A 19,302-nucleotide genomic window follows, 5' to 3' on the forward strand; every position below is an offset into this window, starting at 1 on the left:
GCCTCCGTTGGCTCGTGTGCAGAGCCATCTAGTGGATGTTCCAAAAACAAGGAATGAAACATGGCAGCTGGTATTTGTGTTAGAAGGATTATGCAGTAATATTTACAATTCTACCACATAACTTAGTTCTTCGTATATTGCCGTATGCTACTGTTTTGAATTGATATGCCTGAAGTAGAACTGAAAAAACTCTTTAACGACAGCAGGTAAGAAGTAGTTAATTTATGTAAACTTGTTTTTTTTCTTTTTAGTTTTTACATTTTGTTTTCACCTGAACAAAGCACGCACATTCCTATTTCTATCCAACTGCAAACTATAATTGAATTTTGGGGAGAATACAGTTTCTTTGACCAAATCATAAATTAGTTCCATTATTAAAACCAGATGTTTGTCTCAAATGGTAGCAACAATTTACAAATTCTTGGCATAGCGAATGTATCTTGTATGCTAATAGTTCTAAGCATTGCAACGTCACAGGTGTTAAATGGACCAGACGTGACCACCAACATAGATTATTTTAGTATACTAATGTAATTTGAGATTTTCATCAGCACAGCTTCACAGTCGAGGTGGTGGTATATGACGTCAATGGACTTCATAGTGGTATAATCTGATAAATCACGATGAATGTTTATCGACAGGTTAGATTTCCTGTTTAAGTTAACTGATAATGAATGCACCATATCCAAGTATAGTCACAAGGTAAGATGTGCCAAATTAATTTTTCTGTTTCTGTACCATAATTTATAAAGTTTTTATATTAGCTCACACCACTGAAATATATGTGTACATTCTTGTGAGTTAGTAAGGTATAATAACATGATTGTCGAAACAAGTATTCTGTGACAGATTTCAGAACTAAGTTGGGGTAAAAGTGTACAATACAGAGAATGTCTCTAATTTCTTTCCTACTACTTATATTCACTAAATATGCAGTCCTGATAATGTATCTGGGTAACACTTTACTATACCGGAGACGGATTTCTTCAAATTTACAGGAGAAAGTACTTACGCAAATCATCTTCTGTAGCGTTGTTGATGTTCGGGAATGTAGTTTTGATCCATTTTAATGCGAATGCATGTGGTTTTCTACGAAAATCTATTTCCGACGTGCTATTGCTGCTGCTGCCATTTGCTTTCTGCACAAGAGCACAATACGCTCTCGTATTGTCCGTATATGCTAAATTGAACGAAAGGAGTGCTAATGGATCCTAACCTAAGAGGCCTAACCTAACCTAACCTAGTAGGCATACCTCGTCACCGTGATGGTTCGTGGGGCTAACGTCAATGGTTTTTGGGGCTACCCGTGGATGGTTTGTGGGAAATAACGAACAACAGTAAGTACTCGTTAATGTAAAGAAATGTTCCGCAATGCAGAATAGTATGTTAGCAATGTAAAAAATTGTGAAATAAATAATTGACAGGTGTCTCTGGTATAGTAAAGTAGTACCTGTATCTGGAGTTAAGATTGGGGGGGGTGACATATAGAAATTATACACTTACGTCTATATAAGGTGCAAAATTACATTCTTCATTACCGCGATCATTCTTCATACAGAAACATAGGAACCATGTTTGATGATATGAACCAGTGACGTTCGGCATTCGTTGCGCTGTCTACAGCATTGCCACACTGCTGCTTTGGGTAAGACTCTAGTTTACATCCTTTTCCTAAGGAGGCTAGAGTCTAGTTTACATCCTTCTTGCTCACTCCTTCTTGCGCACTTCTTCTTGCCCGTTTACAAAACCGTGCTAGCAGACAGCAGGCGCTCTGGCATCCGTAGGGTAAGTAAGTTTTTCTTTTTACACTTTCTGTCACTAACCATTCACGGGAACGAGGTTAGGTTAGGTTCCATTAGCATTCATTTCACCCCTAAATATGTGCTTTATCATCAAAAAATGTCCTCAGTACGTTCAATCACGCATATCCTGACAACATCGGTTTTCCTCGATTTTCTCCTCGAGGAAATTTTTCCTCGCCTTGGGATTTAGTTTGTTGAATTCCTTATACAATAACCTTTCCAACGATATATGACACGTATTCCTTATGAAAAGGACGTAAACTAGACTCTTACCCCTAAGGAATACGTGTCATTTCGTTGGAAACCTTTTTTATAAGGAATTCAACAACGTAAATCCCAAAGCGAGGAAAAATTTCCTAGAGCAGTAAATCGAGAAAAAACGATGTTGTCTGGATATGCATAATTGAACGTACTGAGGAATTTTTTCGATTTAGGGGTGAAATGAGTGCTAATGGAACCTAACCTAACAGGCCTAACCTTACCTCGTCCCCATGAATGGTTAGTGGGGCTATCGTGAACAGAAAGTGTAAAGAGAGAAAGGTACTTACCCGAAGAGATGCTGGCTTCGGGACCACAAACGCGCACCTGCGAACGCAAAGAAGCAATGGCCATGTAGATAAGGACGTAAAGTAGAGTCTACCCTGCTTCGTTACTTGCAGATCATTAATCGTTGAAGCATGGCGAAGAGAGGAGTGATAAAATTGTTAATGTGCAACAGTTATTTAAGTGGAGTGTGGAGGAGGATGGACGCGACCAGTAAGTTTACCAACGGTGTTAAAGCGTTCTTTTAGAAACATGGCATCTTGCACAGTGAGGAAGATGTAGCCCCACAAACCGTTCATGGATGCCCCCACGAACCATTTCCAGTAAGTTTAGGTTAGGCAAGCTTAGTTAAAATTTTGTTCGTAAAACAATGCGAGGCCCAAGTTCCTTTTGTTTTAGTGCAATTTTTCATCATGCTATGAATGCAATTTGGTAACAGTTCGTTATATCGGAGACACATTTCTTCATTTTTACGGAAGAAACTACTTACAGAAATGAGTTTCTGTAGCATTTTGAAAGTTTGTGAAGGTGTTTTCTCACCGTAGAATGCTGCACAACAAGAAATAAGCACTTTTGGTATAATAAACTTGAATTTTGTGGAAAGCGACAATATTATGCCATTGTTTCCATTATGTACCTGCAGATGGCATGAGTGTCGAAAGTCACGCGGTCTCGCCACTTTTTCCAAAGGTCCCTTTTTTTACGAGATTGTTTTTTAACTATGCTAACCTAACCTTGCCGGAAGTGGTCCGTGGGGCTATCCGTCAATGGTTCGTGAAGCTATCATGAATGGTTTTTGGGGCTATCTGTCTATGGTTCGTGCGGTTATCGTGAATGGTTTTTGGTGTTATCCGTCAATGGTTCGTGGGGCTATCGTGAATGGTTTTTGGGGCTATCTGTCAATGGTGTGTGATGACATAATGAACACGAAAGTAGGTATTTTTTGATTAAGAAGATTGAAACACTGCATACCCACTCCAAATCGACAAAACACAAGCAGAACACACGATGATCCACAGCTGTGCGTGCCATATTGTATGTTCTGCAACGGAAGAAAGGAACCAAAAGAATTACTCGTAATGTGAAAAATCTATGTTCTTTTCGTGTAAAAAGCATAATGGCACCTCAACTATGTTCCGCAATACACAATTCGTAAGTACAAACCATGAGAAAAACAAAATATCCGATTTTAATGTGTCTCCGATATAACGAACTGTTATCTGCAAATTTTACATGGTTCGATTTCGATGTATGTCTGTTAACACATACTATGGAGTTTTAGCGATTACTTAAGATTTTTTTCAATATATGCTTTCGTGGTTAGGTTAGGCAGGTAGGTTTGGTTCCCTTAGCATTAACATAAAGTCCCTAAATGCATTATACTAAGGTTCCGATTTACTTCTACATTCATTCCCATGCTTCTACGATATTTACTGTCACTTGTCAGAGAATATCTTGTCGATGAGAAGTGCGTAAGGTAATTTTCAAGTTGTTTTTTTCAACATAAATAACTTTTTTTCGAGTCCACAGTGCTCATTACTTTAAAGAAGGTTCAAATCTCATGTGACAATGATTTCCAAAATTCTACAATAATTAGTCTTTGTGCTAGGAAAAATCACAAAACAATCGGAACCATTACCCAATGTGATGGAGCCCTAAAAAAAATTAAAAATCCACTTCTATCGCCTTTTTTCCTGATTTCCACATGTGACCTCTGCATTTTAACAACAGATTCGTGATTAGAAGACCAAATTTATTTAGTATACCAAATTTTAACGAAATTGGAGACATTCTCTATAGTGTAAATTCGCTCCTAAGTTGGTTTGTGTGAGATATAATGTAAAACCCTGACGTCTGTTGATTAAATTTATAAAAAAAAACAACTTTTTTTTAGGGTGTATGCTTGGTCACCAACATCATTGTTTCAATTGTCTCATAATTTCTTGTCCCTGCAGATTTGTTTTTCTTATATAGGATACTTTGGTACATGTTTTTAATTTCTTTTCAGATTTCCTTCAGGATGGAAGGCCCTAGCGTTAACTTTGTATTTTCCAATAGGATTGCTGTTTGCTGTTCTTCGGTTTTTCATAGGACTACAAGCATTTATGGCTGCATCATTCCTACCACAGCTTTCTCTTGTAAGGATGTAAGTAAATGCAAGTGGTCAGTTTCTCTGTAAAAAATTGTATTTGAGAAAGAAATAATGTTCTAGACCAAAGATAATAGCAACCTTACAGATAAGCTCTTGACTGTGCGATTTATGACTAGCAATTAGCAATGAATGTATGGGTGCAAACGCTCACATGTAAAGGCATAGTGGGAAAATCTCTTAAACACATGTATGAACAATTGGTACGGTTAATAAGGAACTTCATGTAAGAATGGCAGTCACTTGGTTTTGGTTTAACCCTAGAACACTACAGTATGTGAAATTTACGTATGCTTTGCACTCGAATCTCTCCTCTATATATCACCCACTCACCCCTCTGCCTAGCAGTGCCTCGGGCATTCTGTCAGATGCAAGGCAGCACTGGTAAGGAGGGTGCGGGCCTTGAACGTCTTTAGTTTGTTCGTTATGTTGGAGTCTGTACGTCAATTTTACATAGCTCTAGTAAAACAAGAAATATCTTTCACGTAATTTTGACATTCGTAAATTCGATTTTGATAGATTTTGAAAAGCAAACGTTTAGAAGCATGCACTATTTTTTTTAAAAAATACATTCATTCCTTATTTACAGTATTATAAATATTATTATTGTTTGTTTTTCCTTGTTTGAACTTTTCGCCTTCATTCTTAATGTATGTACAGGCTTGTCAATCAAGACATTCTCTTAAAATATTCTATGGGTCCAAGTTCCTTTTGTTTTTTTCCGATTTCATCATGCTACGAATGCAATTTTTACATGGTTAGATTTCGATGTATGCCTGTTGACACATACTGCGTGGTTTTAGCGATTACGTAAGATTTTGTTCAATATATACTTACGTGGTTTGGTTAGGCAGGTTAGGTTTGGTTCTCTTAGCATTAAAATATAGTCCGCAAATACATTCTACTAAGGTTCCATTTTACTTCAACATTTGTTCCCACGCTTCTACGATATTTACTGTCGCTTGTCGACTGAAAATATCTTGTCCATGTGAAGTGCGCATGCTTGCGTAAGGTAATTTTTAAGTTGTATTTTTTAACATGAATAACTTTTTTTTCGAGTCCAAACAGTGCTCATTAATTTAAGGAAGGTTCAAATTTTGTTTGATAATGATTTCCAAAATTCTACGATAATTAGTCTTTGTGCTAGGAGAAATCCTAAAACAATCGGAACCGTTACTGACTAATTATCATAGAATTTTGGCATTCATTGTGACTCAAAATTTTAACCTTCCTTAAAGTAATGAACACTGGATTTCGAAAAAAGTTATTTATGTTGAAAAAAAGGATTACCTTAACCAAGCATGCGCATTTCCCATGGACAATATATTTTCCATTGACAAGCAACTGTAAGTATCGTAGACTAGTGGGAATTAATGTAGAGTAAATCGGAACCTTAATAGAATGCATTTAGGGACTTAATTTAATGCTAAAAGAACCAAACCTGGCCTGCCTAACCTAACTACGAAAGCATATATTGGACATAATCTTAAGTACTCGCTAAAACTTCGCAGAATGTGTTAACAAATGTAAATCGAAATCGAACCATGTTAAAATTGCATTCGTAGCATGATATAATCGCAATAAAGCAAAAGGAACCTGAGCCAAATGTACTGCCTCAAACATTGTGTTGATTTTTTAATGAGGAAATTTTGATGTTCTGTGTAACATAAATGTTGTTGGAACATGCACAAACCACTAATTACTGAGATATTTGGTCCTGAAATGTGACCTGCCTAAATAAATGATCATCGTATTCTTGAGTATTTTCTGCATTTTTTGATGAAAATCTGTCGTATGCACATAACATGTGCTATTGCTAGTGGTACATAAACTTGCACACCTATCTTGACATCATAAAATTACTAACACCGTTAAATCCAAATCATCAAAGAGTGGTGGTTTTTCTTGGATTAGCAACGTATGGAATATTATAATTAGTGAAATTGTTAACAGTGTTTTTTTTATTTCCAGTATTGTTCTTCGAGTAATGTGTATGATATTAGGAATTTTTGTTACCCAGGAAGATAGTGACAAAAGGGACAGAAGAGTTCTGTTAATAATTACAAATCATGTCACATCAATAGATCACCTAGCTGTACATTTAGTAACAAATTGTATTACAGTAAGTATTACTTTTGTCACAGTAAATATTTAAATAGAATTAATGTTTTAGTATCTTTTCTTTCGATATTATCGATACTAAGTTGTAACAAGACAAGTTTAGAATTATTTTTTTTGTGATAATCTGAAAAAAAGTATTGACTTAAACAGAGCTTGTTTTTCAATTAAATTACATGTTTAAAATTGCCCTTATGAAGATTAAGTATTACTTTACTTCAGTGTCTGTGTATCAGTTATGATTTATGTTGTTTCACAAGATCCGATTTTAGTAACAATCCATTCGTCCATTTTGGTTTCTTTCATAATAGTTTTGCATATTTTAGGAAGACATTTTTTTTTTGTTTTTTTCTGCAGTTGAATTTTGAAAAAAATTGTATCCATTATATGGATTTTTTGTTTTTTCAAGTCTACTTAGTGGACAAGTACACTAATTAGGACTGGTTCTACAATTTAAAGTGGGATCCTAACCATTATGTTCAATGCTAGTGTGTCCTACTACATGGAAACTTGTTGCTTCATGTTACACCATACCTTGTTCGTTTCTAGCCAAGTCTATGGGAGATGCCAGGACCGTTGAGCTGGGCACTTGGAGTCCGAGACTTTGGTTCAAAGCAAGGGAGGGAGACATTGCTTAAAAATTTGCAAATTCATTTTGAAAGGTCGCAAATTCCAATCCTAGTTCATCCTGAGGGCACCACCACCAATGGAACAGCAGGATTACTTAAGTAAGTAGCACAGGTGTGAATTTCATGAAATTGTACATATTGATGGAAGATACTGACCATATGTGGCTTCTCAACATTTCAATGAAAAATTTCATTGCATTTCGAAATTTTTTATGTCTTACATTTAGTGGCATTTGCAACAATTCATAAGAAAGAAACATTTCAGCTTCTTTTTCTCTTTGATTCAAGTCCACTTTATGCACAGATAGACTAATCAAAACTGGACCTACAGTTTAAAGTAGGATCCGAACCACTATGCCATCGGGAGACCCTGTTGAATGTTGAATGTAATGATCCAAGTTTTTGGCACTTGAAAAGCCAATACTCAAAAAAGTGCCTTCATCACTGGTAGGAAAATATATCTTTCTTACCTTTACTCGATTTTTTTTAAAAAAAATCACAAATTTCAGTCACACAAAGAAGGAAATACTGACCATTATGGACAAAAGGTAGAGGAATTGAAAGGCTGATGAAGATAGACAATGAAAATAATAGTATGAGGAATAGTTGGAAAAAAATATGTTTCTTACGTCTGTCATCTGCAGGGAGTTTTATTCTGGGGAAAGAACACGATATGAGCAGAAAGAGGCATCATTACACTATTTTTCCACATACGTAGTCCCCTGCAGCATTCAGCCACTTGTCGTTCCTCTTCATGAGTTTCAAGAAACCCTGTTCGTAAAACTGCATGCGCTGTTTAAGATTAAGTTGTGTACAGCAGCTTCCACTTCTACTATTGTGGTGAAACGCTTCTCCCCCATTGCCTTATTCAGAACAGGGAAAAACTCGTCTGATGTCCTCTCTAGTGGCTGTGGATGGCTGCCTGGGTCTCATTATCCATCACACTTTTTCCAGCCATCTCGAAACTGCTGACACCTTTGGCTTTGACATTACGTGAGGCCATACACTTCCAGCGGGTTATGAATTTCCATGCAGGAAGTCCCACGTGACCATTAGCGAACAACAGCTTGCACTTCATCCTTTGTCCATGAGTGCAACACATTTTTTTTTCTCCATACCGTCTTCTCAACTCTTCCTGTCTTCAACACAACGGTACGCTGGTGCCCTCTGCTTATATATAACCACAACATATTACCAACCTAAAATCTCCACGCTTTCTAGAAGTACATATGCAGAAAATTTTTCTTCTGACCATCCCTCGTATGTAAGAGAAGGAAGCAAAACTTGGAGAGCTGAAGCAAGAATAGAATGATAGCTCAAACATTCATAAGTGAAAAAGGCTGCTGAGGAAAAGTGGAAGATGAGAGCAAAGAATGAAGTAGTTTTGCCCTACATAATTTTGTACAATAATGAAAACTTTGTCTTGTAATCAATAAAAAGTGTGCAATGGGGGATGGATGAAGCCAGGTAAAAAAAATAATAAAAATTTTTTCCCCACACATATAGCACAGTGCCATGAAGACACATTTAAAGTATGGGGAGTGAGGCCCTACATATTCTCTATCGCAGTCATTTTTTAAAGTAATGTGATCTCCCACCTGCCAGTCAGATGCCGTACTGCCGTACTGACTAGAACACAGCGATTTTTGAAAGATAAATTCATATTTTTTCAATTTATTGATATGGTGTAAATGAATATCCCATTTTTTTTTATTTCTTATTATTATTCGTTGGTCAGTTAAACCGGTAATTTTGGCCACGGTTTTCCTCTTGTGCTTCAACTGTGTGTCAACAGTATTTCATATTGTGTTGATGTTTTCAAGCCAAAGTTCATATCCATTTATCTGTCTGGTTCTCATTTGTTATGGTTTCACTTATAATTAGATTTAATGTGCTGTGGGATATTAGCTCACATCGCCATTTTGATTGTACGTTTGATAAAATTTGCACGCTTCTGTGCTGCTAGAAACTCTGGTGCCTCTGAGCATAATGTGAACTTCCTTAATATTCGTTTCAGGTTTAGCACATGGCCGTTTGCTTTGAATAGACAAGTGCAGCCGGTCATTGTCCGTATCTGGAGGCCACCCATGTCCGAAGTTGCAGCAACGTCCCTTTGTTCAAGATGGTGGATAGATTTGTTCTGGTTCTTGTTTGTGCCATGTACTATATTTTCCTTGAAGTAAGTATAAATTTTGTATTTCTTGTTTTACTTTTTTCAGGCAGGAAGGAAGTTTTAGAATTCAAAGTAACCATATCACCATAAACTTTTTTTTTTTAAATATATTGTTTTCGCTGCATCTGAAGTATGTTTTTAATTTTTCTTAGTTGTAGGTTTTGTGTATGAGGTTTTTTTTTCACTATATTTGTACAAGGCAAAACACATTTGAGTTATCCAAGTTAATAGCATTCAGGTTCTTCATGCGGCATTGTAGGTTTAGGTCAAAACCAATGATTGAAAATTGTAGCAAGGGGTCCTGGCTTTGATGGCCAGAGGAAGCATGTAGTAGTTCAGATTCCACTTTAAATTGTTCGTCCAGTCCTGATTGGCCTACGTGTGGACCTAAAGCAGAAACTCAAAAAAATGTAACAATTGAAAATAGTTGAAATTTATTAATTCTGTTGTAAAAATTTGAGAGGTAAAAATTTACTCCTTTACACTGGAATAAACATAATACTATGACTACCACATAAATGTACTATTAGGAAGGAAGTGTTTCTTTTGTGTAATAAGTGTAGTTTTAAATCAAATTTAGTGTTATATTCAGCATTTTTAACGCCGAATTGCCATTTCATATATCCCCTTTGTGATCCCGAAATCTGCTGTCTTTGTACTGAAACTTGAACTTTTATTCACCATTAATATGTGTCCCTAGTTGTTGGTGATATTACAAATGATTTTACTCATTCAATATTTCCATAAGTAGTTTGCAATTGAAGCATACTGTTTTTTTTTAAAGGAATTCTTTTACGAATATAAAAAAAAAAATTCCTGTATGCAGATTTTGCAAAGTAATTTCAAAGATGTAGCTCCATAAAAACCATACATTAATTAAGGAGGGAATGAATCAGTCAAGTTTGTTGGAATAATTGCCCAGCGTTAATTCTTTCTTTCAGGTATTTACCTGTCATGCAGAAGCGGGAGAATGAAACAGATGAAGAATTTGCAGTGAGGGTGCAGACATGCATGGCTGAAGACTTACATGTGTGTGCAACAAAGTACACACATTCAGATAAGGTAAGTTCATGTCATTGTCTACATTATCCAAACCATCTTGGTTCGAACTGCGATACTCTATGTTTTAACACACACACACATATCTGTGGTGTAGTGTCATGAGAGTGTGGAATGGAGAGATGCAAATCATCTTCTTGCTTTACCAATAATTCTCTCAATGTTATTAACAGTGATTCTGCATTAGTATCCATTGTTAATTGTACATTATCCATTGTCTCGTGCTTTCAACTATACCTATTCTAACACTACGTTTTGAAAGATTACCTCTTCTCTCGTCTCCAGGTGAAAAACTTTGTTTTTGCCGGAAATGGCAATCAAACCTGACAGACAATTAACATTGCATGCTTTTGTTTTACCTAATTTTTGCAGGGACGTTTGCTTCAGGAAATATGCTGCCACATAAAGTGAACCAATCAGAGTTAAGAACATCGTAAAATTCCGAAATTACATAGACACTCGTACAAATCTGTTCCCAATGTTGAAAGAATCTCAAAGCTAAGATAAAACTTGACTGTGCAAGATATTTTTTAAAATCGTGCCAAGTATTTTTCAATTTTGAGTACATATTTTAAATATTTTTAGCACATAAATAAATAAATATGGTTACTTACTGCTTTTTTGGGGCACTGTTTCAGTGCTACCTGCTATTAATGCATGCTTCAAGTTGTTTAGGCTTATTTGCCTGAGTATTTCCAAAATTTCCTTCCTCTTTAAGAATGTTTTCCATGATTGATAAAAACCAGTTTCGGATAGCAATGAGTTACATGTACTGTCACTTTCAAGAGCTATTTTTGACAACATGGGTGCATTCCTTAACCTTTAGCCACCGAACCTCTTGCGTGCCTGTATTCTCGTTCACGCTGGTGCATTTTCAAGTATGCACGTTTCAAACTTGCCGAGAAGTATAAAAAAAATCATAAGGAACGATCTAATTGTTGTAGACAGATGGAATTTGTTTTGTTTTCTTTCCTAAAGACAGGGCTTTTAGCGGAGGTAAAATTTATACATTGTGCCTCCCAATAATTAGTGTTAAATGAAGAAGAAGAAGAACATTAAAATTTTTTAAAAAAAAATTGGCATACTGTACCCTGTACCCACCTCGATAGACCGAAGTGAATGAAAAATGTAGTATGTAGCAGTGGTACATTCCTACAACCGTGCAATTTCGTTGAAATCAGACTGATACTTCTTGAGAAAAAAAAATAATAACCTTATATAAAGCGGCAGTGTTGCCAGCTTCAGGACAATGTCCGTATTTCTCTCTTCTAGAATCGGCCCTATGGACACTGGATGGACCAAATTTGCATAACAAAAGACCACTCTATGAGGATATGTAATGCAGGTGCCTAAACTTTGAAGAAGGAAACTGAAATTATGGGGAACTTTGGTCATTTACCCCTGCTTTCCCATGGACCCTTAATTTTCAGATGTTACTTAAAATCCTTCTTTTTACTCATTTTTACATTTAGAATTTAAATTGTTGAAAAAGATGCAGTAGTTCAGCAGTTATAGTGTTTTATCTTCAATTTATCCCATAGTAACAAAAGGGAAACAAAGGGCTTTTCAAACGGTGCTTGTTAATAATAGTAACAATGAATGTATTGTTTTGTAATTACAGTATTTAATACGTAAACTAATGAAAATAAAAGACAACTGAAATACAGTGTATAGTTTTCAATAAAGGACGTGTCAATTGCTACCGTGTGCTAACACGTGGTCTGCGCAAATTTCGACAATCGGGCCTGTGTCCCTCTTGCATCCATAATTGTCGGACATTGCTTAAAATGTTGCCTTTTACTCATTCTTGTTTGTATAATTTTTTCTTTTTTAAATAGATGCAGTAGTTTACAAGTTAAAGCCGCTTTTAGAAATTATCCCATAATAGTATGGCAGTAAGGAAGGGAAACAAAGGTCTTTTTCAAACTTCGCTTATTAATAGTAGTAATAATGGATGTATTGTTTTGTGATTTGAGTGTGTCATGCCTTCGTATGTTTACTAAATATGAAAAAAGACAGAAGTGAAATATTGTGTGTAGTTTTGGAGAAATTGCACGCTAATTGCTGCCGTGCGCTGCTGGTCAAAATATCGACCATCCGGCGTTAATGGGTTCACAAATGGCAGTCGAAATTTCAAGGTTAAGCCTTAATGAAATGAATGAATTCAACAAATATAACTGAGCTCGTGAACCTGGTGAAACAAGTTATTTTACAGACTTAAGAAACACACTAGGCAAAAGCACAGACACAGCATTTTGTTTATAAAAAGTTTCTACATGCCTTCTGGCAGAAATAAACTCTACTGCGGGCACTGTTACTCATTTTAATCACATTTTAAGAAAAGTGATTTTGCAAGTAACAGACAATTTTAACTGAACAAACCAGCTTCCGGCCGTGTATTTCATGCGAGAACAAATTTCATGCATCGCTCAAAAATCAACTTAAGGAACACCATAACAAACTTCACAACGGGACTTGTGGAATGTCCATTGGCCATAACTCATTTAAAGCATTGAACTCGTGCTGCTTTCGGAACGTGCTCATATTTCCTGAGAAAATTGTAATTTCTGCAACTTGAAACAACACAAATTAGTTTCTACAGAACAGTTTTCACTTTCAGGCGGAATACTTGAAGAGGATTCTCATGGAACAGAATCAGTCTGTCATTGTCAGATCTCCATCAGTACCGCAACAGCCAAGCCCAGAACTGCAGAGAATGGCAAGACAAGTAAATGAAGTGCTTCCTTATGTACCAATTGATGTAATTCTCAGGGATTTGGGTAAGGTATTTCACAATTTTTTCTTAGTTGGCTAATTCATTATGTATTTGTGTGTGGGTATTAATGATACATGGTCATTTTTATTTGTTGTATATGTATATTAATTAATTTTAATTAGGCCCCTGACTTAAATTTTTAGGTAATGTGGTAATGATTGTGTTCATGTTCTTATGCATTTGTTTAACTAACTAACTCTCTAGCCTTCTTAAACCTGAAGTTTCATGGCTGCAGCAACACAGGCCTTCCATCTGTTCCTATCTTGAGCAAGATCTATATACTCTTTTCCATCCCTACCGATTTCCTTTAGGTCCATATCAACGTTGTCCCTCCATCTTCGTCTTGGCCTTCCTACATGTCTCTTACCATCAGGTTTCCCAACAAGAATCCTGTAAACTGCTCTTTCCTCTCCCATTCGTGCCACATGGCCTGCCCACCTAAGTCTTCTTGATTTAATCATTCTTATAATATTTGGACATGAATACAAATTATGTAGTTCTAAATTATGTAACCTCCACTCACCTGTCTCCTCATCCCTTTTAGGTCCAAATATTTTCCTAAGGATCTTATTTTCAAATACTCTCAATTTATGTTCCTCTTTCAATGTAAGGGACCAAGTTTCACACCCATGTAATACTACAGGCAAAATTACTGTTTTGTATATTTTAACTTTTAGTTTCTTAGATATTAAATGAGAAGACAAAAACTTATGAAGAGAGGTTTTACCTTGGGAACATCCATGGCCTCATATTGCTGTTTCTTCACATGTCTTTTTACAGTGCATAGATGTCAGCTTTACGCCTAACCCCCAATATGAATGGAGGACCACACCTGTCATTGGTCAGCGGATCCCTTGGATCTAGCTGGGAGGGTCACATTGTAGTCCACCAACCATACCCCACTTCTGCCGATTGTGGGATGCTCATAGAGCCATGACAGGACAGCTCTATAAATCCCATCAGAGCAAAATGTTGATATGCATTTGTTTGGAATGTGAATTTGGTAAATTTCTAGTATCGGACAAACGGATGAAATTTGCTAGTTCATTTAATTTGAATATTCGTACTTACGTATTCTGCATTGAAAAACTGCTGAAGGTGGCATTTCGTTTATTTCACGGAAATAAGCTCTATTTGCAACATATCGAGTAAGTTTTCACGCTAAATGGCGGTCACAGTTTCACTACCGTACTCGGCATGCAGTGTTTCCACCCCACTGCACCCAAAAATACCTACGTAACCCCACAAACCATTGATGCATAGCCCCACGAACCATTCATACATAGCCCCACGAACCATTTCCTGTAAGGTTAGGTTAGGTAGGGTCACATATAGGTTACAACAGTTAAAAATTTGTTTTGAAAAAAATTATGCGTAGCCCCACACACCATTCTCGCATAGTCCCACGAACCATTGACACATAGCCCCACATTTGCGGAAACATACCTTCTTCAGTTATAAAAACACGTGTTTGGAAACACTGACCGGGATTACGTCATCACACACAGGCTACATCCACCTGGAAGTAAATGGATGCAAGAGCTTTCGTGCATCGGTCACACATTTATATCGAAAAATAGATGATTTAACGGCAAAATTCAATGAACGATGAGAGAAAACACTTCCCCGAACTTCCACAAGTATAAAGAAACTGCATTCGGTAAGTAATTTCTCCTGTAAATTTGAAGAAATCCGTTTGTCCGATACGAGAAATTTACCTGTGAATTCTTGATGAGTGTGATACAGGGTTGGCAACATTTGGAAGAAACAAATAAAAATGACCTCTAATAGCAAAGTGTTGGTCACCCTAGGTATAAGTCAATATGTTAAATCGTAATCACTGCTTTCCAATAACAGGGATAATGACGGTTAATTCATACCATATACACAAGTTCAGCCTTATTCTTTATAAAGTGACAGTTGTGCAGTTTTTATAGTTTTTTTCAAATTAAACATGCTTAGTTTTCACCTATGTGTGTTTGCAGCTAGAACCAAGAACGTGGACATGACGATTTCAAATATTTTGGAAGGTCTTGTCCCGTACGTTCCCGAAGTTGATACTGCCCACACCACTACAAGCAAACCATCAACTTCCCAATCAACCAACAGCAGTAGTTTTCCTTACGCGAAGGCTCAGCCTGTGTCGCAATCTACGTCTCAAGTGTCTTTAGGAAGTGGGAGTAGCAGAAGCAGCAGCCCCGAAGCCATTGCTTCCAAACCACGTGTGGTAAGACTTCTCTTTGAATCCTTTGATTAGGCTTGAGCTGAGTGGATACTGATAAAACCGTATCAAAAAGTATCCGTTTGAATTGATAATTTTTATGGCGTGGATTTGTGTAAAAGCTTAGAAATGTGCATGCATGTGTGGTGCTCGAGCATAGGTGGGAATCAAGAGGTATCTGCCCAGCTCAAAATATTAATATATTGAAATCCCGATTTAACGTTTCCGAATTTTACTGCATTATACAATCTCTCGTCATGGTCTCAATAGAGTAACATGTTCTAAAATGTTCGTGGATTTTAAATTTTCCTGCATTTCAAGGTTTTTCCCCTTGGTCTCCTGAAAAACATAAAGTTGAGTTTCCAGTATATTTTTTTCCTGTAACCTGAGTTTTCTGTGGTTATAGTTTATAGTGTGTCTCACACACAGATTCAGTTTTCTTTACATCCATATTGTTGAAGTAAAACAACAATGTCGTTCAGTTCATGAGAGATGTCTTACACTACTTACGACACTTTCCAGAGAAAATGTTATGTACGTGGGTAATAGCTATATGGTTGTTATAAAATTCTCAGAGAACAATTAATTGTTTCTGTTTCTGTTAATACAAGTATATGGAGTGGAACCATATTGTTGGAATTTTCTTGGGACTGAGGTGAAAAGAAACGTAAAAGAAAATTTGAAATCTGGTAAATTTTAAAATATTTTGTCTATTGGAGCCAGAAGATATAATGTACAGTATTGGCTATATTTTTGGACTCATTAGTTGAAAAAATGAAACAGATTAACTTACTTTGTGTAGAGAAATTTGACAGATTTTAATGTTTTGTGATACATATTGCATTGTTATACAAACCGTATGACCGACCCCCTTTGGCTCCTTTTGAGCCCATTTTAATCATTGTGTACAATTCCTTTTTATTCTTGTTTCTAAATTTCAAACCATGTGGTTTATGAAATTACTTGTTGCTCCGAAGATACAAATAAAGAACACCCTTACAACAACCAGAATTAATATTATTTCCTTTGCTATAACCAAAAAGTAGCATAAATAACATTGTAAACAATGTTCCAGACATTTTTGCGAATTTGCAAAGAATCATGCTGCCAAAGAAAGGATTGTGGGAAGCAGACAAACAGTTTAATCCCATAAAAAGTTATAACAATTGTCAAATATATTTAGGGCCTCCCCAATGCCGCAGTGGTAGGTAGCGTCATCGCCTTGTAATCAAGTGGTCCTGTGTTCAATACCTAGTGGAGGCACATAATGGTTCGGATCACACTTTAAACTGTAGGTGCAGTCTCGATTAGCCTTACTGTGCATAAAGTGGACTTAAAACATCAAATCAAACCAAACTCAAATATATATTTAGTTAGAACACTTTCAAAACAAGGAAATATGCTTCTTTTTTACAATGAGTCCAATAATTTAGCCAATACTGTATAATGAGGAACAATGTAAAATCGGGAATGGAAAATTGGGGTTTCACTGTATATAGTGAAATCTTGATTCTTGTGTTTTCCAGGTCATTGACTAATGAACCTATAAGGTAGGGAAGGGAATAGTGTAATCCTGAAAAATCTTTTTAAATTTTTGCTGCAACCAGAAAAATAAAATGCATAAATTTTAAATGAATGAATTTGAATGTAGATTTTCAGCGAAAAAATGCAGCCTCGACCAGGACTTTTTTCGCTGAAAATCTACATAGTACATCTCCTGTGTGTGCCTAATTTAATGGAATGAATTTAAAGTTTGTAATTGTAATTAAAGCCCGCTTTTTAGGCACTTCAAGAGTTATAATCTGGGGAGGTCAACAACAGTTGCAAGAAGGATGGGGTCTGTGAGAACTGAAAGGTTTAAGAACTGCAGAATTTTAATGTTAAAATGATTTTAAGGCAAGAAAGGATGAAATATTATTCTGAAATTGAGGTCAGTCAAGAAAGAGCAGCAACAGATTGTCGCCTTTGGCATACATCTGCTTACAATTTCATTCAGAGCATCTCTCTAGGTGGTTTGCATTCACTGTAAACTATATATTACATTTGAAATAGTTTCATGCCATTATAAGTTTGCCATAAACAGGGATAACAAAAAATAGGGTGCCCGGTGGCCCATTACACCTGAAAATTTTCACCTGGATCTTGAATTTTTAAATTCAATTCTAAAAATATATTTAATATATGTCTATACATTTTGAGTTCACTTATGGAAATTTCCATTACCTTTTTTTTTTCAAATAACAAGTACAGTATGCATTTTTTAATGTTTGTGTGTTTTCTGTATCGTTAAATCAGAATGATAAAGATCATTGTTGCACTGTTGCTAGCTTCATTTTAAAATCTGCAGTGATATGGTAGTCGGCCAAATATTTGAACATATTGCATAGTTATTCATGCTGCTACCAGTTGAGCCTTCTTTATGAAGGTCACTCTGGCACAAGAATTAATTACTTTTAATCCAATCTTGTATTAATTAATAAATATAATGTTTGAAGATCACATTCCATATCTTTGTTGGATTCTTGGCTTAGCCCGTGGGGCTGGCACCTGAATTGTTTTTAGCTTTGTCTACCCCTGATCATAGATATATGTATAGACAATGGTGAAGTCAAACAATATGAAAATTCATTTAAATGCTCTACAAGGAATTCTCAAGACATTAAATTTTTCAGAATTGGAATATTTTGTTTCTCAAAACAATAAATTTTGAGAAAGTCCTTTACCGAGTTATGCAACCTCTTGGAATTTGTTTGTAAAATTTTTTGACAACTACATGTTGAGGTACGTGTCTCTTTCATTTGAAATGTGCATTTTTATGTTTACATTGAAATGTACAACATGCTTATTTGTTACATTTCAGGAGTCCCCATTCTTGGACACATCATCCCCAACTTTCGCTAAATCTGCTCAAGAAAGAATGCTGTCATTCCAAGAACGGAAGAACCGACTTATAGAAAATGCCCGCAAAAAGTATATAGAAAAGCACGGACTAAAAATTGCAGGTTACAATTGCTGATTTTAACAGCTATGCATCTGTGAGTGTCAAGTGCATCTTTCCTGGTGTTATTTTGGAAGAGCAGTTTCTTTCTAGTTCCTTCTTTTGTTTGAACTCAAGGTGGATCAGAATGAGACAGTTTCTTACAAAGGAGACAATATTACCACTTTTTCCAGTGGGTGTATGTGCATGAATGAGGGAATATTTCCGAGAATGTATGAAGTGTGTACGTAACATAAACCATGCAAGTTGTTCTTTGTTCTAAAGAGCACTCTAAAAACCTGGAAATTAAAATAACTGTACATAATTCTAAATATTGTGAAAACTATTAAATGTCATGCACTTTTTCCAAGTGAATCACATAGTTGCAATGTATATTAACAAATAACAGATATCTTTGAGGAATTAAATGTTACATATAAGATAACTTCGTATAATTGAGGTAATAAAGATATGAATGTATGAGGTAGTTTTCTAATTTTCCATACAGAATGACTCATTAAAGTTTGGTTATGCATATACAGAGTGGGCGAGAAGTAACTGGGTGTTGAAAATTTGTTGTAGTTTTTGTAATTTTTAGGCAATCTCAAAGTTTCTGTACATACGCATTATGGAATAGGATTACGTACGTGCATACAAATTTCACAATGATAGCCGATAGGGTCATAGGTGCACATTTTCTGAATGACACCATGAATGGTGAACTCTACCTGACAATGTTGCACGAGTATTACTTACGTGAAATTTAAAAGATCTCCGCTTCAAACGCCGTACCCTTTTGTGAATGAAGACAGTGGATCTTCGAAATTAATAGGATTGAACCATTAAATTGTGCAA

General features: G+C 35.9%; 1 protein-coding gene across 1 annotated transcript; it reads left to right on the top strand.

Annotated features, from left to right (window-relative positions):
* Positions 1-15: 15 nt before the first annotated feature.
* Positions 16-18,927, top strand: LOC145991049 (lipid droplet-regulating VLDL assembly factor AUP1-like). The gene is made up of 9 exons (XM_083126751.1): positions 16-206; positions 4,354-4,491; positions 6,466-6,616; positions 7,162-7,340; positions 9,259-9,420; positions 10,356-10,476; positions 13,094-13,253; positions 15,235-15,476; positions 18,331-18,927. The coding sequence occupies exons 1-9, from the start codon at positions 166-168 to the stop codon at positions 18,484-18,486; spliced, it is 1,350 nt and encodes a 449-aa protein (XP_082982877.1). The 5' UTR covers positions 16-165; the 3' UTR covers positions 18,487-18,927.
* Positions 18,928-19,302: the final 375 nt, after the last annotated feature.

Source organism: Lepisma saccharinum, chromosome 8 (genome assembly GCF_977018435.1).
Source record: "Lepisma saccharinum chromosome 8, izLepSacc3.1, whole genome shotgun sequence".
In the NCBI taxonomy this organism is placed as follows: Eukaryota; Metazoa; Arthropoda; class Insecta; order Zygentoma; family Lepismatidae; genus Lepisma; species Lepisma saccharinum.

Coding starts and splice junctions, on each gene's coding strand:
- LOC145991049 (XM_083126751.1), top strand. CDS start 166: ATGCCTGAAGTAGAACTGAAAAAACTCTTTAACGACAGCAG. Junction 7,341..9,258: donor GGAACAGCAGGATTACTTAA/GTAAGTAGCACA, acceptor TATTCGTTTCAG/GTTTAGCACATGGCCGTTTG. Junction 15,477..18,330: donor TTGCTTCCAAACCACGTGTG/GTAAGACTTCTC, acceptor GTTACATTTCAG/GAGTCCCCATTCTTGGACAC.